General features: G+C 42.0%; 2 protein-coding genes across 5 annotated transcripts in view; both read left to right on the top strand.

The window, feature by feature from the left end:
* RAI14 (retinoic acid induced 14) overlaps window positions 1-18,888 on the top strand; it is a 114,616-nt gene extending 95,728 nt beyond the window's left edge. For 3 of the 4 annotated variants that reach the window (XM_077755815.1, XM_077755817.1, XM_077755818.1), the window contains 11 exons: window positions 615-721; window positions 1,425-1,603; window positions 1,873-1,901; window positions 3,423-3,509; window positions 4,401-4,487; window positions 7,090-7,144; window positions 9,705-9,823; window positions 10,464-11,999; window positions 12,986-13,135; window positions 16,298-16,363; window positions 16,958-18,888. In XM_077755815.1, coding sequence (XP_077611941.1) covers window positions 615-721; window positions 1,425-1,603; window positions 1,873-1,901; window positions 3,423-3,509; window positions 4,401-4,487; window positions 7,090-7,144; window positions 9,705-9,823; window positions 10,464-11,999; window positions 12,986-13,135; window positions 16,298-16,363; window positions 16,958-17,035 — 2,493 coding nt within the window. In that variant the 3' untranslated portion in view covers window positions 17,036-18,888. The remainder of the gene's footprint in view (window positions 1-614; window positions 722-1,424; window positions 1,604-1,872; window positions 1,902-3,422; window positions 3,510-4,400; window positions 4,488-7,089; window positions 7,145-9,704; window positions 9,824-10,463; window positions 12,000-12,985; window positions 13,136-16,297; window positions 16,364-16,957) is intronic. The other variant, XM_077755816.1, reaches the window with a different exon arrangement.
* A 4,845-nt stretch (window positions 18,889-23,733) lies between these two features.
* TTC23L (tetratricopeptide repeat domain 23 like) overlaps window positions 23,734-23,948 on the top strand; it is a 54,590-nt gene continuing 54,375 nt past the window's right edge. Inside the window, exon 1 of the mRNA XM_077755809.1 lies at window positions 23,734-23,782. The gene's annotated coding sequence lies outside the window, so the exon portion shown is untranslated. The remainder of the gene's footprint in view (window positions 23,783-23,948) is intronic.

Here is a 23,948-nt window from a genome sequence, read left to right as displayed (position 1 = left end):
CAATGTTTATAGCAACGCTATCAACAATAGCCAAATTATGGAAAGAGCCCAAATAGCCATTGACTGATGAAGGGTTAAAGATGGTGTGTGTGTGTGTGTAAAATGGAATATTACTCAGCAGTAAAAAAGAACGAAATCTTGCCATTTGTAGCAACATGGGTGGAGGTAGAGTGTGTTATGCTGAGAGAAATAAGAGAAAGACAAGTATCATATGATTTCACTCATGTGGAATTTAAGAAACACAACAGATGAACATAGGGGAAGGGAAGGAAAAATAAGATAGAAACAGGGAGACAAACCATAAGAAGCTCTCTTAAATACAGAGAACAGTCTGAGGGTTGCTAGAGGGAAGGCAGGTGGGGGGGATGGACTAAGTGGGTGATGGGCATTAAGGAGGACAATGCTCGAATTAAGGACAATCATTGGGTGTGATATGTTAATTAACTTCAATTTAAATTAATTAAAAAAGCTGTGTTGAGATGTCATGGCAGCCCTATCGGGACACAAACTCATGGTAACAGGACATCTCAGGAATAAAATGTACAAGGAACAAGGACCTTTGAAATTCTGGCATTTAGTATCTTAGTTGAAATCAATCTGCGTTTGTCTCCTAGGATGGGAATATACCACTGCTTCTTGCAGTACAAAATGGCCACAGTGAGGTCTGTCGCTTTCTCCTGGATCATGGAGCAGACGTAAATTCCAGGGACAAAAATGGAAGGTACCACAGACATAGAAACCATGGGATGTCAGTGATATCTCCATGCTGGGAGTCTCAAAATTTCACAGCTATATTTTGGACCATTTGTGATAAAGTGGTTTTAATTTTTTCATTTTCTGTGCCCCTCTCCTTTTCTTTAAGTAAGCTCTACACCCGACTTGGGGCTCTAACTCATACCCCTGAGATCAGTAGTCACACACGCTGACTGAGCCAGCCAGGAGCCCCCTTCTGCCTCTTTTGATACTCCAGAATCTGTGATGTAAAAAAATTTCCCCTAGACCTCTGGGAACATCATTGAGTCTGTGATGAGATTATTAAATACTGAAGTGACTAGGCCATTTCCGATGGCTTTTCATACAAAATTAAAGTAAACATACTGGCTGCTTTTAAAAATAGTCCTAATGATGTATAGGTACTTTAAAATGCTTGAGGTGAAAGGAGGCCATGATTGGTGCCAATCATATTAAATTGCATCATATTTAGAAGATTATATCTATGTTTTGTGACCTAATATGGTTTAATGCTTTGATTTAATCTGAAGTTTAAAAAAAACACCCCTAATTTCATCTCACTAGCAGTCCATTAAGTGTATATGTTTAACTGCACTTCATCTTCCTTTCCTTGTTTTCAGGAGAAGTGATTTCTCAGGAAAGTGTTTTCCCAATTTGTTTGTACTAATTTGCTGTCTCCTCTTTTTCTTTAGAACTGCTCTCATGCTGGCCTGTGAGATCAGCAGCCCTAACATTGTGGAAGCCTTAATTAAAAAGGGTGCAGACCTTAACCTTGTAGATTCTCTTGGACACAATGCCTTACATTATTCTAAACTCTCAGAAAATGCAGGAATTCAAAGCCTTCTATTATCAAAAATCTCTCAGGATTCTGGTATGTGAAAGAAAATAGCCAGTGTTGTTTTAAATTTATCCACTTCATTTTCCCCAGAGGGTAAAGGAATGTGTGCAATATGATCTATTTTATTATTCTTTTAAACGTACTCTTGAAGAAAAATGTAGTGTTCAGTATTGTGTTTGTTGTGTGTATGTATGGGTGTGAGTGTGCATGTGTATGTGTGTGTATCTCCCACCCAAAGTGGATATGAGTCATGGTTCTTACCGTTCTTTTTTTTTTTTTCTTCTTCACTTTTTCCTCTATAGATTCAAAGACACCAACAAAACCAAAGCAGGTATTTATCTTTGGGGGAGAGAATTTTTTTTGTGGCCATCATAGCTTGTGGGAATTTGAAAATGTTCTGATTAAACCATTCTGTGGTCCACTAGAAAAGTGATAAAAACTATTGAAAATACCTAAGGAGTGAAATATCTTTCGAATAGGCGATTCATTGTTAGAAGGCGGTATCTGTTTTCTTAATGGTTTACCCTGTTTCCAAAGCATGTGACTTTAAACTTGATACTTATATATTCATCTTTTCCTGAAATGTACTAATATTTTCTGTTGTGAAAATATTTGGTTAGCTCTGTGAATGAACAACATTTTATTTTATTTTTTAATGTTTATTTTTGAGAGAGAGAGCACGCGCACACATGAGTGGGAGAGGAGCAGAGAGAGAGGGAGACACAGAATCTGAAACAGGCTCCAGGCTCTGAGCTGTCAGCACAGAGCCAGATGCAGGGCTCGAACTCACAAGTTGTGAGATCATGACCTGAGCCGAAGTCAGATGCTTAACCAACTGAGCCACCCAGGTGCCCCACAATAAAAATATTTTAAATGCTAGTGTATCCCATGAATTATAGACCTCCATCCATGACAGTGTTAGATATTTAATGAATAACAGGTTTAGCTTTTCTTTTCATTTTAATTAGTTGTTTTTTTTTTTTAATTTATTTATTTCTAGGAGAGAGAGAGAGAGAGAGAGCGTGAGCAGGGGAGGGTCAGAGAGAGAGGGAGATACAGACTCTGAAATAGGCACTAGGCCCTGAGCTGGCTGTCAGCAAAGAGCCCGACGCGGGGCTCGAACCCACGAACCGCGAGATCATGACCTAAGCGAAAGTCAGACGCTTAACTGACTAAGCCACCCAGGCGCCCCTAATTAGAGCTTCTCTAAAATGTTGTTAGAGTTCTAGATAGAAATTGAGAAGATTGCCCTGTTATTTTGGAGTTTTTTCCTAAAAACATCGTCACCATTGTTTGCTTTTTTGATGAGATGATAGTTGGTGGTTACATTCACTTACTTATACATCAGGTTCTTGAAAAATTATCATAAACAGGGAATAGCCATTACTGAATTTGTTAGGTACTAACTATATCACTTATTTATCTATAACCTTCAGAGAGGATGTTTCCCCTTGCCCCTATATTGACATTCTTTGTGAAAAGGAGTAGAAGTAATGCAGAGTTGGAGGAAATACCACTGCTTGGCATTAAGATGGCTAGACTGTGAATGTATTCTGGGTTCTAAACTGGGGCAGACGGCTCCCCACCCTCTACTTTCCCAATTCTTTACACCAACTTAATCTGGTTTTGTCTTGTATTTTTCATTTTCTGGCTATTAAAGCATGGGCGGCTAGAAGAAAACTTGGAGCATGCATATTACTTATTTTTATGTTGGTAGCAGATGTCAGATCTTGTTAAAGTAAGAAATGCATGAACTGTTGAGGTTTTTCTCATTTGTTTGATGAAGCTGTTTGTTCAGACTTTACTAACCGAACTAACCCACCTCCATTCTTTGGACTGTGATAACTTCCAGCATGATCAAGTCTCTAAAATAAGCTCAGAAAGAAGTGGAACTCCAAAAAAACGCAAAGCTCCACCACCTCCTATCAGTCCTACCCAGGTAAAAACAAAAGCAAACCAACATTGAACAAACATACGACAGCAACAAGAAAAAAGGCATCATTTTATCATTTCGTGTTTAGGCCAAAATGAAATGTTTTAGAATGACCCTTAAATGCACATTTAAATTTTTCTTTACTGGTTTTAAACTGCAGATAGTGGCATGAAGGATGTTGATTATTAGTATGGAAATAATGTTGATTCTTACTTAGTGCAAGGCTGAGGAACTGAACAGTATCTTTTTTTTAAGCCTCGGGGGGTGGGGGTAGGAAAAAACCTCAAGGAAATTTCTCAAAATCTTAGGACAGAAACTTTTTCCTTAAATGAACCTCAGTCTACTTTTAGTAGCTCACATGAACAGCTCAAGTGAAGGCAGGGAGAATAGGTAGCTGGTGAGGCAGTTAATTGAAAATGAATTTTAGTTGCTTCCTTAAAATGCTGTTCAAATATATTTGCCTTTCCAATTACATTAAAGGTTGGCTAATATTTAAAGCAGCTTTTATTTCTGAGCGTATAGTTGTGACTATTGCATATAGGAGGAAGCTCGAATGTCTATGAAATCTCTCAAATAGTTGAGATGAACATCTCTTCTGATAAGTTATGTTAAATATGCGGGCATATTCACTGATAATATTCTCAACATGCCACAGAAATTTTATAGATTTTGAAAATTGCTTCCAGTAATTCCAGAAAGTTACTTAGATATACTCTCCAAATTTTCAAACAGTCCTTGAGGTGCCACATTAAAATGAAAATACCCTTGAATTAATTGAAACTAAGAATGGTTACCATTAGATTTATTTGCATTGGTTAAATAGGCTAATCCTTTGCACTAAAGAAGAAAAGTCTTTGAAGAAGCACTCTATCTGTGATTTTCATTTTGTTTTTTAAGTTGAGTGATGTGTCTTCCCCAAGATCAATAACTTCAACGCCACTTTCGGGAAAGGAATCCGTGTTCTTTGCTGAACCACCCTTCAAGGTATTTCCTTTCTGTGTTCAATTTATTTTGAATTTTAAGATACATAATAGACATGATTTAAGTGGTACAACATCTAGCAAAACATAATAGACTTTCCAGTGAGTGGTTGACAACCTTTTCATGAAGCATCCCTCAGTTATTTCTTCTGCATGGACTCCACACAAAAAAATTAGAATGAATAAATTACATTTCTTAAGTAATACCTAACTTTCTTCATTTTAAAAAAAAGGACAAAGACAAGAACTTGACTGATAACCAGTCTTCTTACTAAATCAAATTGATATAATACCAGTCAAAAAGAAAGAAATGAGGATTATTCTCTGTTGTCTTACTGACAAGTAATTGTAAATTTTTAATTAAACTTTCCTGACTATAAAATAATATGCATTAATTTTAGAAAATACATTCTACCTAATTCTCTAGATGTGTTGTTGGAAAGTATTTTAAGAAATGGAAGGATATTTTCATTTACTCTCTGTTTACCTGACCATCACTAGGAACTTCTACTTGGAAAATAAAATCTGTAATTGTTAAGATGAAATTGCAGGGCATTGAGGAGGGCACTTGTTGGGATGAGCACCGGGTGTTGTATGGAAACCAATTTGACAATATATTATATTTTTAAAAATAAAAATAAAATGAAATTACAGTAGTATAATTGCATATTTCTTTCCCCCACCTAAGAAATACTGAAGATAAATTACCTTTTTTTTTTTAAGTTTGCTTGTTTTGAGAGAGACAGAAACAGCATGAGTGGGGGAGGGGCAGAGAGAGGGAGAGAGGATCCCCAGGGCTTGAACTGACGAAACTGTGAGATCATGACCCAAGCCGAAATCAAGAGTCGAGTATTTAACCAACTGAGCCACCCAAGCACCCAAAAATAAATTATCTTTTAAGTTGGATGCACAGTGATCTGAAAAAGATTCCATCAGCCTAACATTTCCTGTACTTTAACTAGATTTTACTAATAAATTCTTAATATGAATAACTATACAAATGGAAGGAAGTTATGCTCTTACAATTAGTACCCTAATATCTTCTATTATGATTATGGCTCAAAGTACACAATGCATTCCAAACAGTAATTTCACAAATTACAATTTTCAGCAAAAGAGTATAAAAAATCTTTCTTTAAAAATAATCTCAAAAAGATAAAAAGTGACACCATTGAGAATGGCTAAAATTTAAGAAGTTTAAAAATACCAAACGGTGATGATGTGGAGGAACTAGAATTACCATACTCTGTTGGTAGGAATGGAAAGTGGCAAAACCACTTTGGAAAACTGACAGTTTCTTTAAAAATTTATCAGATGCCTAACATGTGATCTAGCCATCCACTCACTGGTGTGTATCCAAGAGAAATGAAAACTTAGGTCTCAAAAATTGTATACACAAATGTCTGCAGAAGCTCTTTTCACATATCCCCAAACTAGAAATGATGCAAATGTCCTTCATAAGCAGCATCATGGGTGAATCTGAAAATCATCAGGCTGAGTGAAAAAAGCCAGGCACAAATTCATACCCATGATGTTCCATTTATAGGGATTCTAGAAAATGCAAAAGGAGAGTGATGGTTGCCCGGGGAAAGGTGGACAGGTACTGGCTGTAATGAAGCATGAGGAAACTTGTTGACGTAATGGAAACCTTCTGTATCTTGGTTATCGTGGTGGCTCCATGTGTGCATGTCTATCAAAACTCCTCAACCTGGAAACTAAATGGATGCCGTTTACTGTACCTTAAGATAGTTGGAAAAGAAAAATAAACGTCTGTTTTTATAAAGTGAAAAGACAGCTTTTTGTAAAGATAAGCACTTGCCAAAAATGAGCCACTTTATTTTTAGCATTTGGGCCTTTACAAAAGTTCCTTTGCTGAAAACTTATCTCTTTTATCATGGTCTACTGCTCATCTAGATGAAACATAGTAATTTCTGGCAACTCACTGTATTTTGTTTTGGAACAAGAGTCTGGCTTTGAAGTTGCAAGAACTTCTGCGATGTATTTACTGACGGATATTCAGGGACAAAGGTTTAGAGGAGATCTTTTGGGGATTGTCAACCCATGACCATAAATTTTTGTATTCCCTTATAAAATTACCTCTGTCTTCCTTGACAGGTCTTATTTATGACAGTTTCTCTTAAAAATATTAATAAGAATATATTAGTAGCAGTTAATTCATAAAAGAGTAAAGCTAAACAAGTATTCGTAATGTATTTTAATCAGTATGTTACACAGACAGGTAAACCTTGTACTTTATTATGAAAGTAATATTTGCCAATCTCAAGTTTTAGGACACAACCCATTAAGTTACTTATTACATAAAACTATTACAATCTTAATATTTGTAATTTACTTACTAAACGAAGTTTCTGAAAAATATTTTGAGATGATATGCTCTGGAACCTAATGTTTTAGAAATTAGACCTCAGTAGATCATCGTCATTTTTATTCACTTAGATATTAAAATACTTCCTTTCCTGGGGTTTTTCTAACATTTTTTGTAAGAAGGATAACTGTTCTGTGTAAGCTCAGGAAGATTTGCTTGCTGCTTTTGTGGAATATCCTATTCAGGGAAATTCTTTGAAGTCATTTTTGTGTTCCAACAGGCCGAGATCAGTTCTATACGGGAAAACAAAGACAGACTAAGTGACAGCACGACAGGTAAGAGAAAGGGGCGTCTCTTTGTCCTCTGACAGGTCTCTAGTCTGTGTCCAATTTAAAGAGAGCAAAGGCCATCCCGGAGGACATGTAAGGAGGTCAGAGAACCGGGGCGTGCCCCCTGGAGCTGCCAGTACCACACAGGTTGATGCTTTCCCCTGGATTTTAAGGAGCCCTTGAGCTTGGATGTGGAAAACATATAGATATAGATACAGATATAGATATCTGCTTTCATTTGCCCCTGTTAGCACTTCCTTCAATCATGAATCTAGACAGTAACCGCCAGTATTAGCAGACCAGTGACTTTGTGAGCAGAACTCACAGGTAGTGTCATGTCCCCTTACTGTTACTGTGTGTATCTCAAAATGTCATTTATAGTCTCTCTACTAGAAACATGGCATTAGACCTGCTGCTGTGTTCTTGTTACTTGGTGCGTTACAAAATCAGCTCTTAAATTATGTAGCCTGTGTATTCTTTTCTATGTATTTTAAAACACGATTTTGCGGTGAGGCCCGGGGCCGCAAGCCGTCACAAGCGGTGCTCCTTGCCACTGGGCAGCAGGTTATTTCCTGAAGGGAGAGCCACCTGAGCACTAACGTGGCTGCACGGTTTAGCTTTTCTACTGTGTATTATAAGTAGAGAAATGCAAAGACAGCGTTGATGAAATCACACACAATCATCCTGTCTTCACCAAGACAGGGTTTTAATTCCTTGTCTTCAGAACGTGTCCTGCAGGTTTACTCTCTAAGAATATAGTACACCACCCCCAGAATCCATTTAAAATGTCATGTAGCTTATTCCATTTTGTTTTTTCACAGTTTATTTTAGAGAGCGAGAGGGGGAGGAGCAGAGAGAGAAAGAGAGAGAGAAAGAATCCCAAGCAGGCTGTTGCACTGTCATCACAGAGCCTGATGTGGGGCTCGAACTCATAAACTGTGAGATCGTGCCCTGTGCCGAAATCAAGAGTCAGATGCTTCACCGACTCAGCCACCCAGGTGCCCCTTTAGCTTCAGCGTTTAGTTTCTTACCCTATTATTCATTTCATAGGTGTTTGGAACTTTTAACTTAGAGAAGTTAGAAATATTAAACTTTCTAATCCCTGGCAGATATCCATGTTCATTGAACACTTGTTACATTGGGTACTTTAAAAAACCATCCACTGTATTTTAAAAGTAATTTCTATTTCTTAAAATTACAGCCATGCTCTCAATTCTCTGGTTTTTTCCAAACTCACAAGACATTATGTCAAGGGGACTCCTTATAAAGCTGTGGGTTAGGCACCAGACATCGAAATAAGCATTTCTATGAAGAAATGTCATTTTGCATCCTTCCAAATTATGATTGAAGTTTTCATCTTTGCATTAAATGGCTGTGAGAAAATAATAAAATACAGTAAAAAATGTAGATCCGTGCTATTCAGATTATGATCTGTATGACTGTTGTGAGTTTGCACCAGAAAGTCCCCCAGCTATACTGCGAAGCACATGGTTTCATCGAGCAGACATATTTTTCTCCCATGGGAAGACTGTGCATGAAGGAAGCGGTGCGCCGAATGGCATTCTGGGGGCAAGGCTCCTGTCTCAGTGAACACTTTGAGTAGCATTGCTTTAGATGCTATTTCAGCATGATAATCAGTAGGATGTCAAAATGTTGTGTTAACCAGCAGTGGGGTTGTGGGGTCCCGAGGAGAAGGGTGCACACTGGGGCAGTCAGTGAACACGGGAGGAGGAAGAGTTTGCCATGTGTCCCGAAAGCTGCCTACTTTCGGCCAGCGACCTGGCCGAAGGAATGCTGCAAGGACTATCATATGGATGAAGGATTAAAGAAGCAACCTTGTGTTGAGATACAGAGGGGATGATGGGGTATTTGAAACTGAGGAAGATGTGATACTAGAGATCATAGGTTGTACAGCTGAAAAAGTACTTGGGGACCCGATTTTGGAGGCCCTCACCCAGACTAAGGAATCTGGAGATTAATTTTGAAGAGAGTGATTAAAGCACTTGAACCACAGGAATGACTCTATCACAGCACTTTTCAGGAAGATTAATTAGCCTGACAGTGTTAGGCAAAGCTACACGTTTACTAAGGAGAGGGAGAGAACTTTGTTACAAGGCCCTTTGCAGGGTTTCTAATCAGGTGATAAAGTTTGAACTAGAGTAGTGGTGGTAAGGATAAGAAGTGAGCCAGATCGCAGGATATTTCTAAAAGGATTCACAGAAATGGGACTTACTAGGCATGATAGGATATGGCAAGGCATGATATATTAGGTATATCATAATATATGTGATATATTAGGCAAGGTATGACAATCAGGGGAATGAAAAACGTGACCAAATCCAGCAGTTTTCAGGTGGGCTTATATGCATCCAGACCTATGCTAGGAATACCCCAATGAGGGACCCATAGGACCTGAGAATTGCTGTTCATCTAACCAGTTGTTAGGGGCTTTTGTTCTTCATCAGAACCAGGAAAAATCACTGGATTGGGTGGAAAGTGACTTGATTAGAGGTTAGAGAAATATTGGTTTAATAAAATATTTAAAATCGCTTTTCTTTTTTCCAAGGTGCTGATAGCTTATTGGATGTAAGTTCTGATGCTGACCAACAAGATCTTCTTGTCTTGTTGCAAGCAAAAGTCGCTTCTCTTACCTTACACAATAAAGAATTACAAGATAAATTGCAGGTAGGTACATAGATTGTTACCATGAACTATTCTGTAGGGTTAAACTATTGGGTTTTTTCAGGTTAGTCAGAGGTTTTAAACCTCTACAGTAGTTTCTTCTTCCTTTTTAAATATAATTCACCTTTAGTATTTTACAGTTTCAAATTATATTTGTTAAGAGTGTAATTCATTAACTCTATTTCTATAAGTTGGCAAACTGGTAAATTATACATAACTATATACTTAGTACATTTTACATATTACTATATATACATGTTTGTGTGTATTGTATAAATAGCTATTCATTTAGTAGAGCTGATCATTTAGCAGATTTAAGAACTTCATAAAAAGTAGTTATAATAAGTCCATTGCCCCTTTCTGGCTCCTGGAATAATATGAGAAGCAAAGGAAAATTAGGAGTCAGAAGCTTTTATAATAGCCCAAACAAATTGAGTGTGTTTAAAGTGGCACAAATAAGGTGTCCCAATAGAGCACAGAATAAGCTTAATGTCATTAATCCATGTTTTGTCATGGGGCAAAAGTACACATAAAGTGACCCAGCAGCTCTCCTCTGTGTAAGCTTTGGATTTGTCCTCTCCTTCTAGTTGCTTACTCACCTAACCATACTTCTGGCGCCATTTTGTTCCTGCCTTTTTCACAGGCTAAATCACCCAAGGAGGCAGAAGCAGACCTGAGCTTTGACTCTTACCATTCCACTCAAACTGACTTGGCCCCACAACTAGGCAAACCTAGTGAAACCTCTCCCCCAGACTCCAAATCATCTCCATCTGTCTTAACGCATTCCTTGGGTAAACCCACTCTCGACAGCGACGGCCGAATTCAGCAACTGCAAGAGATTCTGCAAGACTTGCAAAAGAGACTGGAGAGCGCTGAAGCAGAGAAGCAACAGTTGCAGGCTGAGCTCCAGTCCAGGAGGGCCGAGTCGGTGTGCGTGAACAGTGCAGAGATTTCAGAGAACGGCTCTGACCTCAGCCAGAAACTGAAAGAAACTCAGAGCAAGTACGAGGAGGCAATGAAAGAAGTCCTTAACGTGCAGAAGCAGATGAAACTGGGCCTTGTCTTGCCCGAAGGCGTGGACAGTTATTCACGTCTCCGTGAGTTACAGATCACTGAGGAGGAAATTGATGTGCTGAAGCAGGATCTCCAGAATGCATTAGCCGAAAGTGAAAGAAATAAAGAGAAAGTGAGAGAGTTAGAAGAAAAACTTGTAGAGAGGGAGAAAGGTATGGGTATTAAGTCTCCTGTGGAAGAGTACGAGGAAATGAAAAGTTCATATTGCTCTGTTATTGAGAATATGAATAAGGAGAAAGCATTTTTGTTTGAGAAGTACCAAGAGGCCCAAGAAGAAATCATGAAACTAAAAGAGGCCCTGAAGAGTCAAATGACACCAGAGGCCGGCGATGAAGCTGGGGATATGAAAGAGGCCATGAACAGGATGATAGATGAGCTCAATAAACAGGTAAGTGAGCTGTCTCAACTGTACAAAGAAGCCCAAGCCGAGCTGGAGGATTACAGGAAGAGGAAATCTCTAGAAGACGTAACAGCCGAATATATCCATAAAGCAGAGCATGAGAAACTAATGCTCGTGACGAACGTGTCCAGAGCTAAGGCAGAAGAGTCACTGTCCGAAATGAAGTCTCAGTACTCAAAGGTGTTGAACGAGTTGACCCAGCTCAAACAGCTGGTGGACACACAGAAGGAGAACTCTGTCTCCATCACAGAACATTTGCAAGTGATAACCACGCTGCGAGCTAGTGCCAAAGAGATGGAGGAAAAAATAAGCAGTCTCAAAGAGCAGCTTGCAAGCAAGGAAGGGGAAGTAGCAAAACTGGAGAAACAGCTCCTGGAAGAGAAGGCCACAATGGCCGACGCCATGGTGCCCAGATCTGCCTATGTAAAGCTCCAGTCATCGCTGGAAAGTGAAGTGAGTATATTGGCCTCAAAATTGAAGGATTCTGTAAGAGAGAAAGAGAAGGCCCATTCGGAAGTCTCCCAGATTAGAAGTGAGGTCTCACATGTGAAAAGGGAAAAGGAAAATATTCAGGCTCTCTTAAAATCCAAAGAGCAGGAAGCAAACGAACTCCGGCAGCAGTACCAGCATGCTCAGGAAGAGCTCGCAGAAATGAAGAGACAGTCGGAGAGCTCTTCCAGACTCGAGGAGGATAAGGATAAGAAGGTTGGTGAGACTCCTCTGCCATTGAGTTTCTAGCTAGCAAGGCTTTACAACAGTTAACATTCCTAGCATTTGGTTAGCACTGGCCTGTTGTGGTTGCTCAGAAGTTCTTCACGTGACTCCATCTGTCCCTGTGCCAACATTAAGAATAGTAGTTTGGACATTTATGTTTAAAAAAAAAAACTGATCTTCTATCACTCCCCTCATATTAAAGCATTGTCACATATGTGGTGCATATTTTCCCTTTTAAAATCAGAAACAAACCCACAATCTGAAAGGCATTTGTGACCCATCTTGAACTTCAAATCTGTTGGCATCCAAACAGATTCTTCCATCAGGCCCTTGCTGTCAAAGATGTATATGGGATCAGTGGTGGGGAATTTGGGGAGCAGGTGATTAGAGATGGNCCTGAAGAATGGTTCTGTGCCTGAGTCTGCTCTGCATCCCAGCCCATTAGGTCAGATTGTTTATCATTTATTCCTTTAGTACAATGAAAATTTCAAAAAGAGCTTCCAAAGCCAAGGGGGCAGAGAGTTAGGAGGTAGAGGTCAGGTAGCAGGGAGAGGTTATGTTTACTTTAAAGCATGATGTACAGAGAAGTCAGGGTTCCTAGGACTCATTCCTGACTGCCCCTGTCAGCGCTATTGAACAACACGTAGCCATCTCAAAATAAAGAATGCCTAAAATCCTCGTTCTGATAGTGCACCCTTTCATAGTAAAAGAGGAAATCATCGTCCCAGCTTTTGTTACCCTTATGCATCACAGCACAGTATTTTATCTGGGGCTCTTATTTGAATGTAATGGCCTTAGAGGGCTATGTGGGTTTGCTGATTTTGTTACCTCTTTTATGTTATGGGTTTTCTTTAAAAAAATAAAAAAGAAATTGTTCCAAAGTCTTAAGTCCCCAAAGCCAGTAAGAGGCTATGTCAAGCCTTAGAACTATCTGGAATCTTGCCTCTCTATTGATGATAGTTTTCCTTCCTTGCCAGATAAATGAGATGTCAAAGGAAGTCACCAAGTTGAAGGAGGCCCTGAACAGCCTCTCGCAGCTCTCCTACTCCGCTAGCTCGTCCAAGAGGCAGAGTCAGCAGCTGGAAGGGCTGCAGCAGCAGGTCAAGCAGCTACAGAACCAGCTGGCTGTGAGTGGGCTCCTTTCCGCCTCCTGAGGGGGGTTGGGGGTGGGGGGTGCAGGGCGAGGCAGATTACGCACCAGCTCAGCTGGGTGGGGACAGATTGGAGCAAGAAGAGCCCCAGCCTAAGGGCGGCTGAGCAGCTGACTAAGACTCTATTAGTGAGGGCAGGAGGAAGCGGTAGGATTTCCCGCAGTGAGGTGGGTCACCTGGATCTCTGAGAACGGGGAATCGGCAGCATACCGGCATAGGCTTCGCGTTTACACGTCCACTAACTTTTCACCCTCTCTCCAATTTTTGCCCGTAGTCATTACTGTCTCTGGCAGTGGCAAGAACGTTTTCTTATTAGGGGCCAGGATCTCTGGTAATTGCATATCTGCGCAGCTGAAGCTGCTGCTTGGCCCCTCCCCTTCTTTCACCCAGGAGAGTCCTTCCGTATCTGTATTCATTCCCCGTGGCTATTGTAACAGATCAACACAAACTTGGGGCGCCTGGTTAAGTGTCCTTCGTCGGGCTCCACGCTGAGAGTGCCGAGCCTGCTTGGGATTCTCTGTCCCTCCCACACTTGCTTGTGCTCTCTCTCAAAATGAATAAACTTTTTAAAAAACCCACAAATTTATGCTTTTAAAATTCTGGAGCTCACAAGTCTGAAATCAGTGTCACCAAAGTTAAAGTGTCAGTAGAGCTGGTTCCTTCTAGAAGCTCTAGGGGAGAGTCCATTTCCTGGGCTTCGCTAGCTTTTAGAGGCCACCTGAATTCCTTGGCTCATGGCCCCTGCCTCCAGCTTGAAGTACGTCACGTCCACCTCTGGTTCTGTCCTCCCGTCTCCTCCCCCACCTTTGACCTTGCTTCTCTCTTATAAGGACCCTGTGGTTATGTTTAAGAGATACCCAGATAATCAGAATAAACCTTTCCTCCATCCCAAGATCCTTAGCTTAATCATACCTACGAGGTCCTTTTACCATATAGGTAACTACCACAGGTTCTGGGGATTAGGGTGTGGACATCTTCGGAGGGCCAGTATTTCACCTGCCACGATGTTTGTTAAGGTTTTAGTTGACATGGGTATGTTACATTTTCCACATGAAGTAAGGGTTAGTCTGTCATGGACTACCTCTAGTTTCCATTTACAAACAGGACCTGGATTTCATGACGTCTTCAGTACAGACTTGATACTGGTGAATTCAGGTTTCTGCGGTCCAGACTCTGGCTGGCCACAGAGTATAAAACCAGCCTTTTTGTGTTATCAGTTCTCACAGCGAAGGAGAGATCAGGGGAGGAGAAGATGCCCCCTATTGTGTTCTGCAGCTCATTTTTCTGATAAAGTGGTTACCACAGACTTGCAGATAAAGTGCTGATGGTTTATATAATCATGTTTACAATTTTCAACATTTAATAAGCTCTTATGTATCAGTATTGTATAAGGTGCTGGTGGCGTAAAAGTGAATAAAACACAGTCCCTGCCTTCACTGAGTTCATACTTAATATAATGGCTTTACATATTCTCAGTGTGGTAAGTACCCCTTGACAGGTACCCAGCATGCTCTGGGAATACAGAGGAAATGTCTCGAAAGGCTTCCCGCAGGAAGCGATGCGGGTGCTGAATCTCGAAGGGTTAGGTAAAAACCAGCACGGACTGAGATGTGGGAAGTGGGTGGCCCTTGGCAGATGCGGCACGGACAGTTCCCGTGGGGTGGCAGGGTGGAATCGGGACCCCAGTAGGCTGCCCTAGAGAAGTGACCGAATAGCTAGGAATCTGCTGCAGCCAAAGAACCACAGCAGGAGGCAGGAAAGGCAACAGCAGGTGCTAGAAAGATGGGTGCTGGTGATCAAAGGGTGAGGTGCTTTCATTTGAGATTTCAGAGGTAATGACAGAGGCTGGGCTGTGACTGAGTGTGTCTGGCTGGAAGGAGGAAGTGCAAGTCACTGGGGAACTGAGAGGCCAGCGTGTCACGTGCTCGTGCATGTGGATCTCACAGCCATCCAGATGATGACAGAAACAGGGTAATGATCAGAAGATGAAGTTTTAAGTGATTGAGTGGACGTATGCAAAAGATGGGAGGAAACAACACAGAGAAAGGTTACTAAGGATGCCTTCTAATGGTATGAACTTCAAAGGACTGAGGTTTCATAGGTTGTCCTTGAATAGGAAGGATATCTCATGTTCTGACACTCATAGGAAAGAGGTGAGGAGGGTATTGATGGGCTTTTGTCGATTTCTTTTAAATGTTTATTTTTGAGAGAGAGTGAGCAGGAGGGGCAGAGATAGGGGAACAGAGGATCTGAAGTGGGCTCTCTGCTGACAGAAGCAAGCCTCATGTGGGGCTTGAACCCACAAACCGCGAGATCATGACCTGAGCCAAAGTTGGGCACTCAACCAACTGAGCCACCCAGGCGCCCTTGTCAATTTTTGTAGTGATCTATATATGACAGTGTCAATTTTCATCGTGAAATCAGAGGAAAGCCATCTTCTTAGAAGAGTTCAGAGCTAAGATTTTTGAAATAGAGGAATTGGAACAGTAGCTCAACAAGGAGAAATAAAAGCATCAACGGCTGTACTGAGGAGCAGCACCACCCTGTTCATCTCCTGGGTACACTGACACCTAAATAACTGAACTCCCTGGGGGACTGGGGGACTGGCTATTTAGTGAGAGATCAACAACTCCTTTTAAACGAATAGGTTTTAAAAATTAAAGTAATAAATACTTGGTTATTGTAGAAAAGTTGGAAAATACAGAAAACTCTGGAAAAGTTTCTATAAACAAAAATTGTCCACAATTCACCACTCAGAAATAGTATGTTTCTTTGCACCATTTATTGTGTGTGAATGTACCTGTGTATTTGCATAAGTATGTATACGTATATTTTTTGCAACAAATGTGGGATTCCATAATAACTAGTTTTTACATGAATTTTCTTCTAAGTTGTATCAAAATATGAAATAGGTAGATTTTCCCCCCTAAGAATATTGACAGATGTTTCTCTAAGAATTTTGACAAGCATTCAGAAATCTACAACCCAGTGAGCCCACAACCATTTTTAAATCCCTCATATGCTAGCATTTGGCGGAGGAAATCATTTGAGTGGTGGCGTTTTGTCACAGCTTTCTTACAGGTTTTTGTTTTTGTTCTTTAAAGGTCTCCTAAGCAGTGTCAAATTGTCTCTTTCTAGGACTGCAAGAAGCACCACCAGGAGGTCATATCTGTTTACAGAATGCATCTTCTGTATGCTGTGCAGGTACGATAACAGCCTCGAAGTACCTGGGTATCCGAAAGAAATGCCACCGCAGCTGTCACTCCAACTCCCATCACTAAGCTAGTAGAACAAATGAAAAGTCAAGGAGAAGCTTTTACATTGAGATGCTTTCAGATGCCTTCTGCTTTGCTTTGGGTTCGTCAGGAGCCCTGTGCCGCTTACGGAGAGCAGCCTCATCCTCTGCTGAGGAATGAAGGAGAATGTGGCCGCTACCCCCACCACAGGGAGGAACCCAGGCTTTCTTTTTCAGGCATGCCAGTTCCCAGCCATCAGCACTGTCTCCCCCCATGACTGTTGGTGGCTCGGCTAGCAGGGCTCACATTTGCAACTGAGACCCAGAAAGCTGGTGGCTCTAAGAGACCCAGCCTCATCCTCCAGAGAGAAAAGAGCACGGCCCTCTCTCCGAGTCCCTCATACAAACGTGGGAGTCAGTAGGGCTGACATTCCTTTGGAAGATTGGGCGAGGGGGGTTGGTAAGCCTAGGGCTGCATCTCAGCCTGCCGTCGCATTCTCTGGGGGAAGACTGCCAGGACTGAACTTAGGTTCTAATGATTGTCTTTTGTTTGCGTTCCTTAGGGCCAGATGGATGAAGATGTCCAGAAAGTACTGAAGCAGATCCTTACCATGTGTAAAAACCAGGCCCAGAAGAAGTAAAATGGATTTCTTGGCAAGACGCTGCCCCTTGTCGTCCATCTTGGTGTTAGATCTGGAGTTGTCGGCAGCCGCTGCCAGTGTTCTCGCTCGTGGTGTGTGCACCGTGGCCCAGCCTGGCTCTCTCCCTTTCCTAAGGCAGCTTTCCGAGGACTGGGTCCAGGAGACGACTGTCCTCCCCGCAGCTGCTTTAGAGACTTCAGAGCAGCACAGGAGAAATGCCCTGGTATCCTGTCAGATTCCAGAGCCGGAATCCGCCACAGCCGGGGGTCTGGTCCTGGTGCTGGTGCTGGTGGGTGGGCAACCTCCTTGGTAGCCGCCAGCTGAGGGGCTTCGTCGGCACTGAGCGATATGTTGAGACCTCCCCACTCAGTGACTGTTGCTTTAGTTCCCGCACTCAGGCTGTGCCAGTCAGCACCAGAGGGCCCCTTTGACTCTGGTTTCCAAGCCCAAAACATGATTTAACTTCTGACCAAAATAGTGTGGCACTAGTTACATGGTGCATGCTTAAGAGCCTTTATCATGATATCCTGTGGACTTAAAAACCGAATCCCATCATTTCCCTGCCCCCTCTGCCTTATGTAGCTCATCACCCTGCTTGTTAGTCTCAGAGTTTGATGAGCACTGTTAAGTAAAATACAAAGTTGAGAAACAAAAGCAAGCTGTCCTTAAAAATTATTTTGAAGCAAATCGCTGACATATTGCAAATCTATGCAAACTTGCCTCCTATTATCCGTAAAGCTCAGGAATCCAGACATTCGTGTTTCAACAAGGGACAGTAAACTGCGTGTTTACAGCCAAAAAAGAAAAAAAAATGCCTCACAGTTCTTAACCTCAATTTTTTAAAGGTGTTTTTTTCTCTACAATATTTTTATTGGCTCTTAAAGATGTTTTCATAGCTAAACCCCTAAGTAAGTGAGATTTACATTAGACTCTATTAACAAAGTATTTTTAGGTAACCATGCTTAGGACTTTTTTAAACATAACTTTTTCCTTGGAGTTTGCAGCTATAGCCAAGGGTAGTTACGTATTCCCTTTCCAAACTCTACATGAGCTGCCACCAGGCCCCTAGCCTTATGCCATCGTGTCCTCACAACTGCTGCACATTTCTGAATATAGAAAATCTTCCTTTTACCCACTGAGGATTTTTGAACACCCCAGCTCTTACCAGCTCCTATAAGTGATCTCTGGCAGGACTGTTAGCCGATCACTTTTCCACCTTTGAAACTAGAGTCCTAACGTGGTACACATGATGGTGCATAGCAGAGGTCATGGGGGCAAGTATTTCTGTTCACTTTGCTTTCAGGTTAAAAGTATTTCGAACTTGCGTGCAGCTTCCTTATGGCATTGTTTCTGTTGAGGGATGGAAGCTGAATAGAGAAGTGTACGACGCAGAGCGTAGGCTTGCTCAAACCGGGCCACGGACCGTAGGGCCACCTGGGCGCACAGGGTGACGGGCTATATTGGAGGATGTGCTCATCTGTATTGGATGAGGACCAACGACCACAAAGCAGAAATGGCTTTCAGGCTTGGTGTTACTTTTCTTAAGTTGTTTATACTTCAGCAATTTCGAAAATGCTCCAAAGAAATGTGAAAGGACCTTTTGTCACAGCACTTAAGAAAATACAAACAACCCCCCTCCTGCCCCCATGCAGAAATGCTGCAGAGTATAAAACTTGAGACATTTTGTAGGACGCCTGACAAAGTGTAGCCTTTTATCTTGTTTCAGGATGCATATTTATTATAAGTACTCTGGTTAAATATTGAAAAGTTATATGCTGTAGTTTAGCATTTTGCCTTTGTAATTTACAGAAGGTATTGCAGAAAATAAACTTTTGTTTCATTTTGCATCTCTACTGTTGACTTTTGGCGCATTCATGAGCATGTGTGTGTGGCCTCTGACAATCGGGTCAGGAGCGTGGGGTATGATGGTGCTTTTCACCCTGAGTCCCACCCAGCGGCTTCCAGTGGCCCCTCGTCTCCCTCCCTCTGTCACCTCATTTCTGTCTCCTAGCATCACATCACACCTACCTGGATAAGCCAGGGAAATCCTTATTGAAGGTCAGCTGATTAGCAGCTCAGCACTAAGCCTTAGCCACTGGTGGGCAGCGGCATCGTGCTTCTTCAGTTCAAAATTGCCTCTCAGTTGTCGTAATCTTTTGAACTATTTAAAAGCTTACATTAGGTTGTTTTTTGTCGTCTTCTCCTTTTTGAGAAGGTAATGCGTGTAGATGCTAAAAAAAAAAGTCAACTACCTTCTATCACATTACAAGGATAATTCATTCCTGAAAAAAACCCCTTTAGGGTGAATTCTCACAGGCTGAATCATAATTAAAACACCAGAGGACAATGAAATAAATGGGTGCAATTATTTAAGAGCTGACATTCATTACTCATCATGATACAGAACATCCCCCTTCACTCACAACGTGCTTCTGTTGCCGCTGCTTCAGTTCTCCTTGCCACTACACACCGTACAGACCTACCTGGACCTTTAGTGTCCCCCTCCCCGAACAAAAGACAAAAGAAATTAATGAAAATAATGCAAATGCTGTATGATGTTATTACCTATTTTAAGTTATCAAATGCATGGACCCTGTGAGGAGAACTTCAACAGAGGCCACTCAGAAGATTTACTTCAACTTCAGAAGATGATTTCTTGGAGACACACAGTGGGGCCCTTAGATGAATCCAAACCAGTCCTCTGGGAAAGAAGTAACTTCGTTCTAAAGCTGAGGTATGAGGAGAAAATCCCATAACTTGATGACTAGATGTCAACTGAAATAAACTGAAAATGAATCTCTCTCCTACTCCCAGTCCTCAATTTAGCTCCCTGGAGGCATCAGCTATTACATTTCTTGAATGACCTGAGACATTCTATGTCTGTATGTACCTGTAGGCATGTATTTTATCTGCCCCTTAAAATATAGAAGCGTACTTTATACACTCTTCTGGACTATACTTTAAAAGATACTGAAGGGATGCCTGGATGGCTGTCACAGAGCATGTGACTCTTGGGGTCGTGAGTCCAAGCCCCATGTTGGGCACAGAGCTTACAAGAAAAAGATACTTAAAATATCTTGGAGAAATATTGTTCTCTACACAGTTAATTCTTTTTAACTGTTGTGTAATATTTCAGAGTTCGATTGTGCTATATTAGTTCCTCATTGATGCTTCCAGTATGTTAAGGCCTAAAAATGATGTGATGACTGTCCTATGCATAAATGTCTTCATGCACACGTGTGAGGACTATTGGGTAATTTTTAAATTGCCCATTTTCACAACGGTTTCCGTCATGTGATACAAAAATGCAGAGAAAAAAAAGTAGAGTGTGCATCATCACCGTGTGTGAGAAAGAATGGCCTTTTCCTTCACACTGGTTGAATAAGACTCATCATTTTGTTTTCCTTATATAACCTTGAAGACAGACTGCAAAGCCTTTAATAATTAAACCCACCCAACTTAAGATAAACATACAATCTGCTGTGTGGGGGAAATGTTCCCAGAACGTGCTGGAGCACGACCTTGTGCAACGTGGCATAGCCGTGGAATGCTGGGTGCTGACGGCGGCAGAAACACTGTCCAGCCAAGATGGGGATGACGCCTTCTGAGCAGTTGAAACGCAGGCTGCGGGGCAAAGCGGGGGCTGGGGGAAGCAACAGACCGAGGCATTCACAGAGTGGCAATTTCTGTTCGGCTCAGGGCAGAGAATTCCAGCATGAGAGTTGCGTATTTGTGAAACAATCAAAGGACAAGAGCTCAACTGTGATGGTTGCCGTAAGTAGGCCACAGGGGCCCGTAGGTTGACGGAGCAATCAAAGTGGGTTTCAGCAGAAGGAAAGGCTGCTCTGAAGGGGAATCCCCAGGAGATAGAGGTGAGTGGAAGGGAAGACATCCCTGCGCTCTCATGACAAACCAAGCCCTACAATGGGAAGAAACCATATAGTCAAGTGCCCTGACTGGATGTACTAGATTATAAATGGAAGATGGGGAGAGGAGAGAAAGGAGCAAGACACAGCCAAATAATGTAAGCTTTTAACAGGAGAGGAAGAAGTAGGAAGGGTTCCCTAGGTGTGACCTCTGGGTGTTTTCAAATGGATGCAAATTAAGTCAGGTTAAACATATTGAGTAGGCAAAATAATGGACCTCCCTGCTAAGAGGTCCGTGTCCTGATTCCTGGAATCTGAATATTTTATGTGGTAGGGCAAAGAAAAATTAAATTGGCAGATAGAATTAAGATCGCTAATCAGCTGACTTTCAAGAAGATTGTCCTGGACTATCTGGTGGGGCTGATTTAATCAGGAGGGGCTGTTAAAGTGGAAGGAGTCAAGAGTCAGAGATTTAAAGATGCTCCCTCCCTGGGGGTGGCTGGGTGGCTCAGTCAGTTACGCATCAGACGCTTATGGCTCAGGTCATGATCTCATGGTCTGAGTTTAAGCCCCTGTGTTGGGCTCCATGCTCACGGTGCGGAGCCTGCTAGAGATCCTCTCTCTCCCTCTCTGCCTCGCCCCCTGCCTTTTCTCTCTCTCCCTCCCTTCGTCTGTCTGTCTGTCTATCTCTCTCTCCCTCCCTCTCTCTCTCTCTCAAAATAAACATTAAAATAAAGATGCTGCACTGCTGGCCCTGAGGATGGAGGATGAAGCCACAAACCAAGGAACACAAGTGGTCTCTAGAAGCTAGGAAAGGCAAGAAAACACAGTTCTCCCCGAGAGCCCCTAGAAAGCACCAGCCTTGTTTACACCTTGTCTCTAGCCCCGTGACAGCCACTGCAGACTTCTGACCTCGGAACCATGACATAACAGAAATGTGTCATTTTAAGCCAATAAGTTTGCTGTGATTTCTTATAGCAGCAATAGGAAAGTGGTATCCATACTGAAGGGCCGGAATCTCTGCTACGGGAGAGTTCCTGAAGATGCCTCCAAGCTTCTTACATGTTACTGACCATTGATCATAAGCCGGACACTATGTTGAGTCCCAAAGGCCCAATGGTGAACATAATAGCTCCTGCTCACAAGGAGCTCACACTGTTCAGACGGGCCAACCACCTAGTAGGGATTCAGTATTCACTGGGTGGGTGGATATTTAGATGAATTGTCTAGAAGGCCCTGCATGCTCTGCTCTTTTGCTGACCCATTCTTCTGCCTCCTTATTTACTTTTTTAATGTTTTATTTACTTCTGAGAGAGAGACAGTGTGAGCAGGGGAGGGTCAGAGAGAAAGGGAGATAACAGAATCTGAAGCAGGCTCCAGGCTCTGAGCTAGCTGTCCGCACAGAGCCGGACGCAAGGCTCGAACCCACAAACTGTGAGATTATGACCTGAGCTGAAGTCGGATGCTTAACCCACTGAGCCACCCAGGAGCCCCTGCCTCCTCCTTCTTAATTGCCATTTTGCTCTTCCTTGAACCCACCAAACTAGCTCCTGCCTCAGGGCCTTTGTACTTGCTGTTATCTTAGAACATTCTTCTCCCTGACATTTGTATTATTTGTTCTTTATTTCCTCTGCTCAATGCTACCTTGTCAGGGAGGCCCTTCTTAACCACACCATATAAGCTAGCACAATCCGCATGTCCACATCACTTTCTAGATACTTTATCTGACTTCATTTTTCTCCATATCATTTGCCATATCCACGTAAGGTGGCTCACCCAGTTGAGGAAGCAAGGGAGTCCTAAAATCCAGCCCACCCTCTATTTCCAAAGTTTTACCGCTTAGTAGGCGGCCTTAGTCTGGATGAATGAAGAGGTTTTTTGTTTTTGTTTTTTCATTCGAATTCACACAAAATTGTTGCCTACTCCCTCAGCGCTGTGTCTTTTTCTAACTTGCAGAGATGTCAGACTGTTTACTAAAAGCCCTGTTTTTCCTTACCTAGTAGAATAGAGGCTCCAAGAGAGCAAAATCTTTATTTGCTCTTGCTTCCCTGATGCTTAGAACAGTATGGGGCACACAGTAGTTTTCTTCAAAATGTACTTTTTTTCTGAGTAGATGGACAGATGCATGGAGGCTGTGAGAAACTCACAGAGAGTGCCAGTATAATGGTGAGTGTCAAGATGAGATTATGGATGGGATAGCTCAGAAAGAAGGTCTCCAGACCAGTACAGAGAGGACAGAAACTATGTTTTAAGAAATTGTACAGTCCAAGGAAAATTTATTTGGATTTCCTTGTCCTTAAGTTTCATAGTCTTTGGAGTTGACATAATTTGGAGTTAATCACAGTTTATTTGGGGATGGAAGAATCTGGAAGGACCCAGTACACATGCTCCCTCTGTGTGATTCTGCAACAGCGATGCTTGCTCAGGATCAAGGGAGGGACTGTGAGTGAACACACTGTAAGAGCAATGCTCGCCCAGATTACTAGCAGCCCATTTCAGAGTTACGCCACAAAGCTACAGCATATTTACCCGTGATTAAGGTTTACATTTGGAGACAGGGTGAAGATGGCAAGGGAAGAAAAAACATCGGACGCTTAACCGACTAAGCCACCCAGGCGCCCCTTTAATGTTCTTTTAATTTTTACAGATGAACGACTGCTGGTCAGAGCTAATTAAATGCAGGTGGAACCAGGGTGTCATTCTTAGAATGGGAATTCAGTGCCTGTTCCGGGACCTCACTTCCCTTCCCCACGAGGGGCAAAAAGCTGGTGTTCAGGAAGGAGAAGTTACATTTAATACACTTAGAAACAAACTCCCAGCCAATTCCCACAGTGGCAGAACATTAAACCTTTTCAACTTCCTGAAGATGGATTCAACAACGGTAAGGGGGGTCAGAATCAGAGAACGCGAAATCAGTTCCTCCTTTTCATCCTCATATACGTTAAATACTGTTCATAGTGTCACAAAAACCTGCGGGTTTGCCACCGCAGGATCCTGGGAACTGGGAGGGGTTTTAGAAAGCAAGTGGTAACAAATACTCTCCTTAC

Source organism: Crocuta crocuta, unplaced genomic scaffold (assembly GCF_008692635.1).
Source record: "Crocuta crocuta isolate KB4526 unplaced genomic scaffold, BGI_CrCroc_1.0 scaffold222, whole genome shotgun sequence".
NCBI lineage: Eukaryota > Metazoa > Chordata > Mammalia > Carnivora > Hyaenidae > Crocuta > Crocuta crocuta.
This window is presented reverse-complemented; position numbering and strand designations above follow the sequence as displayed.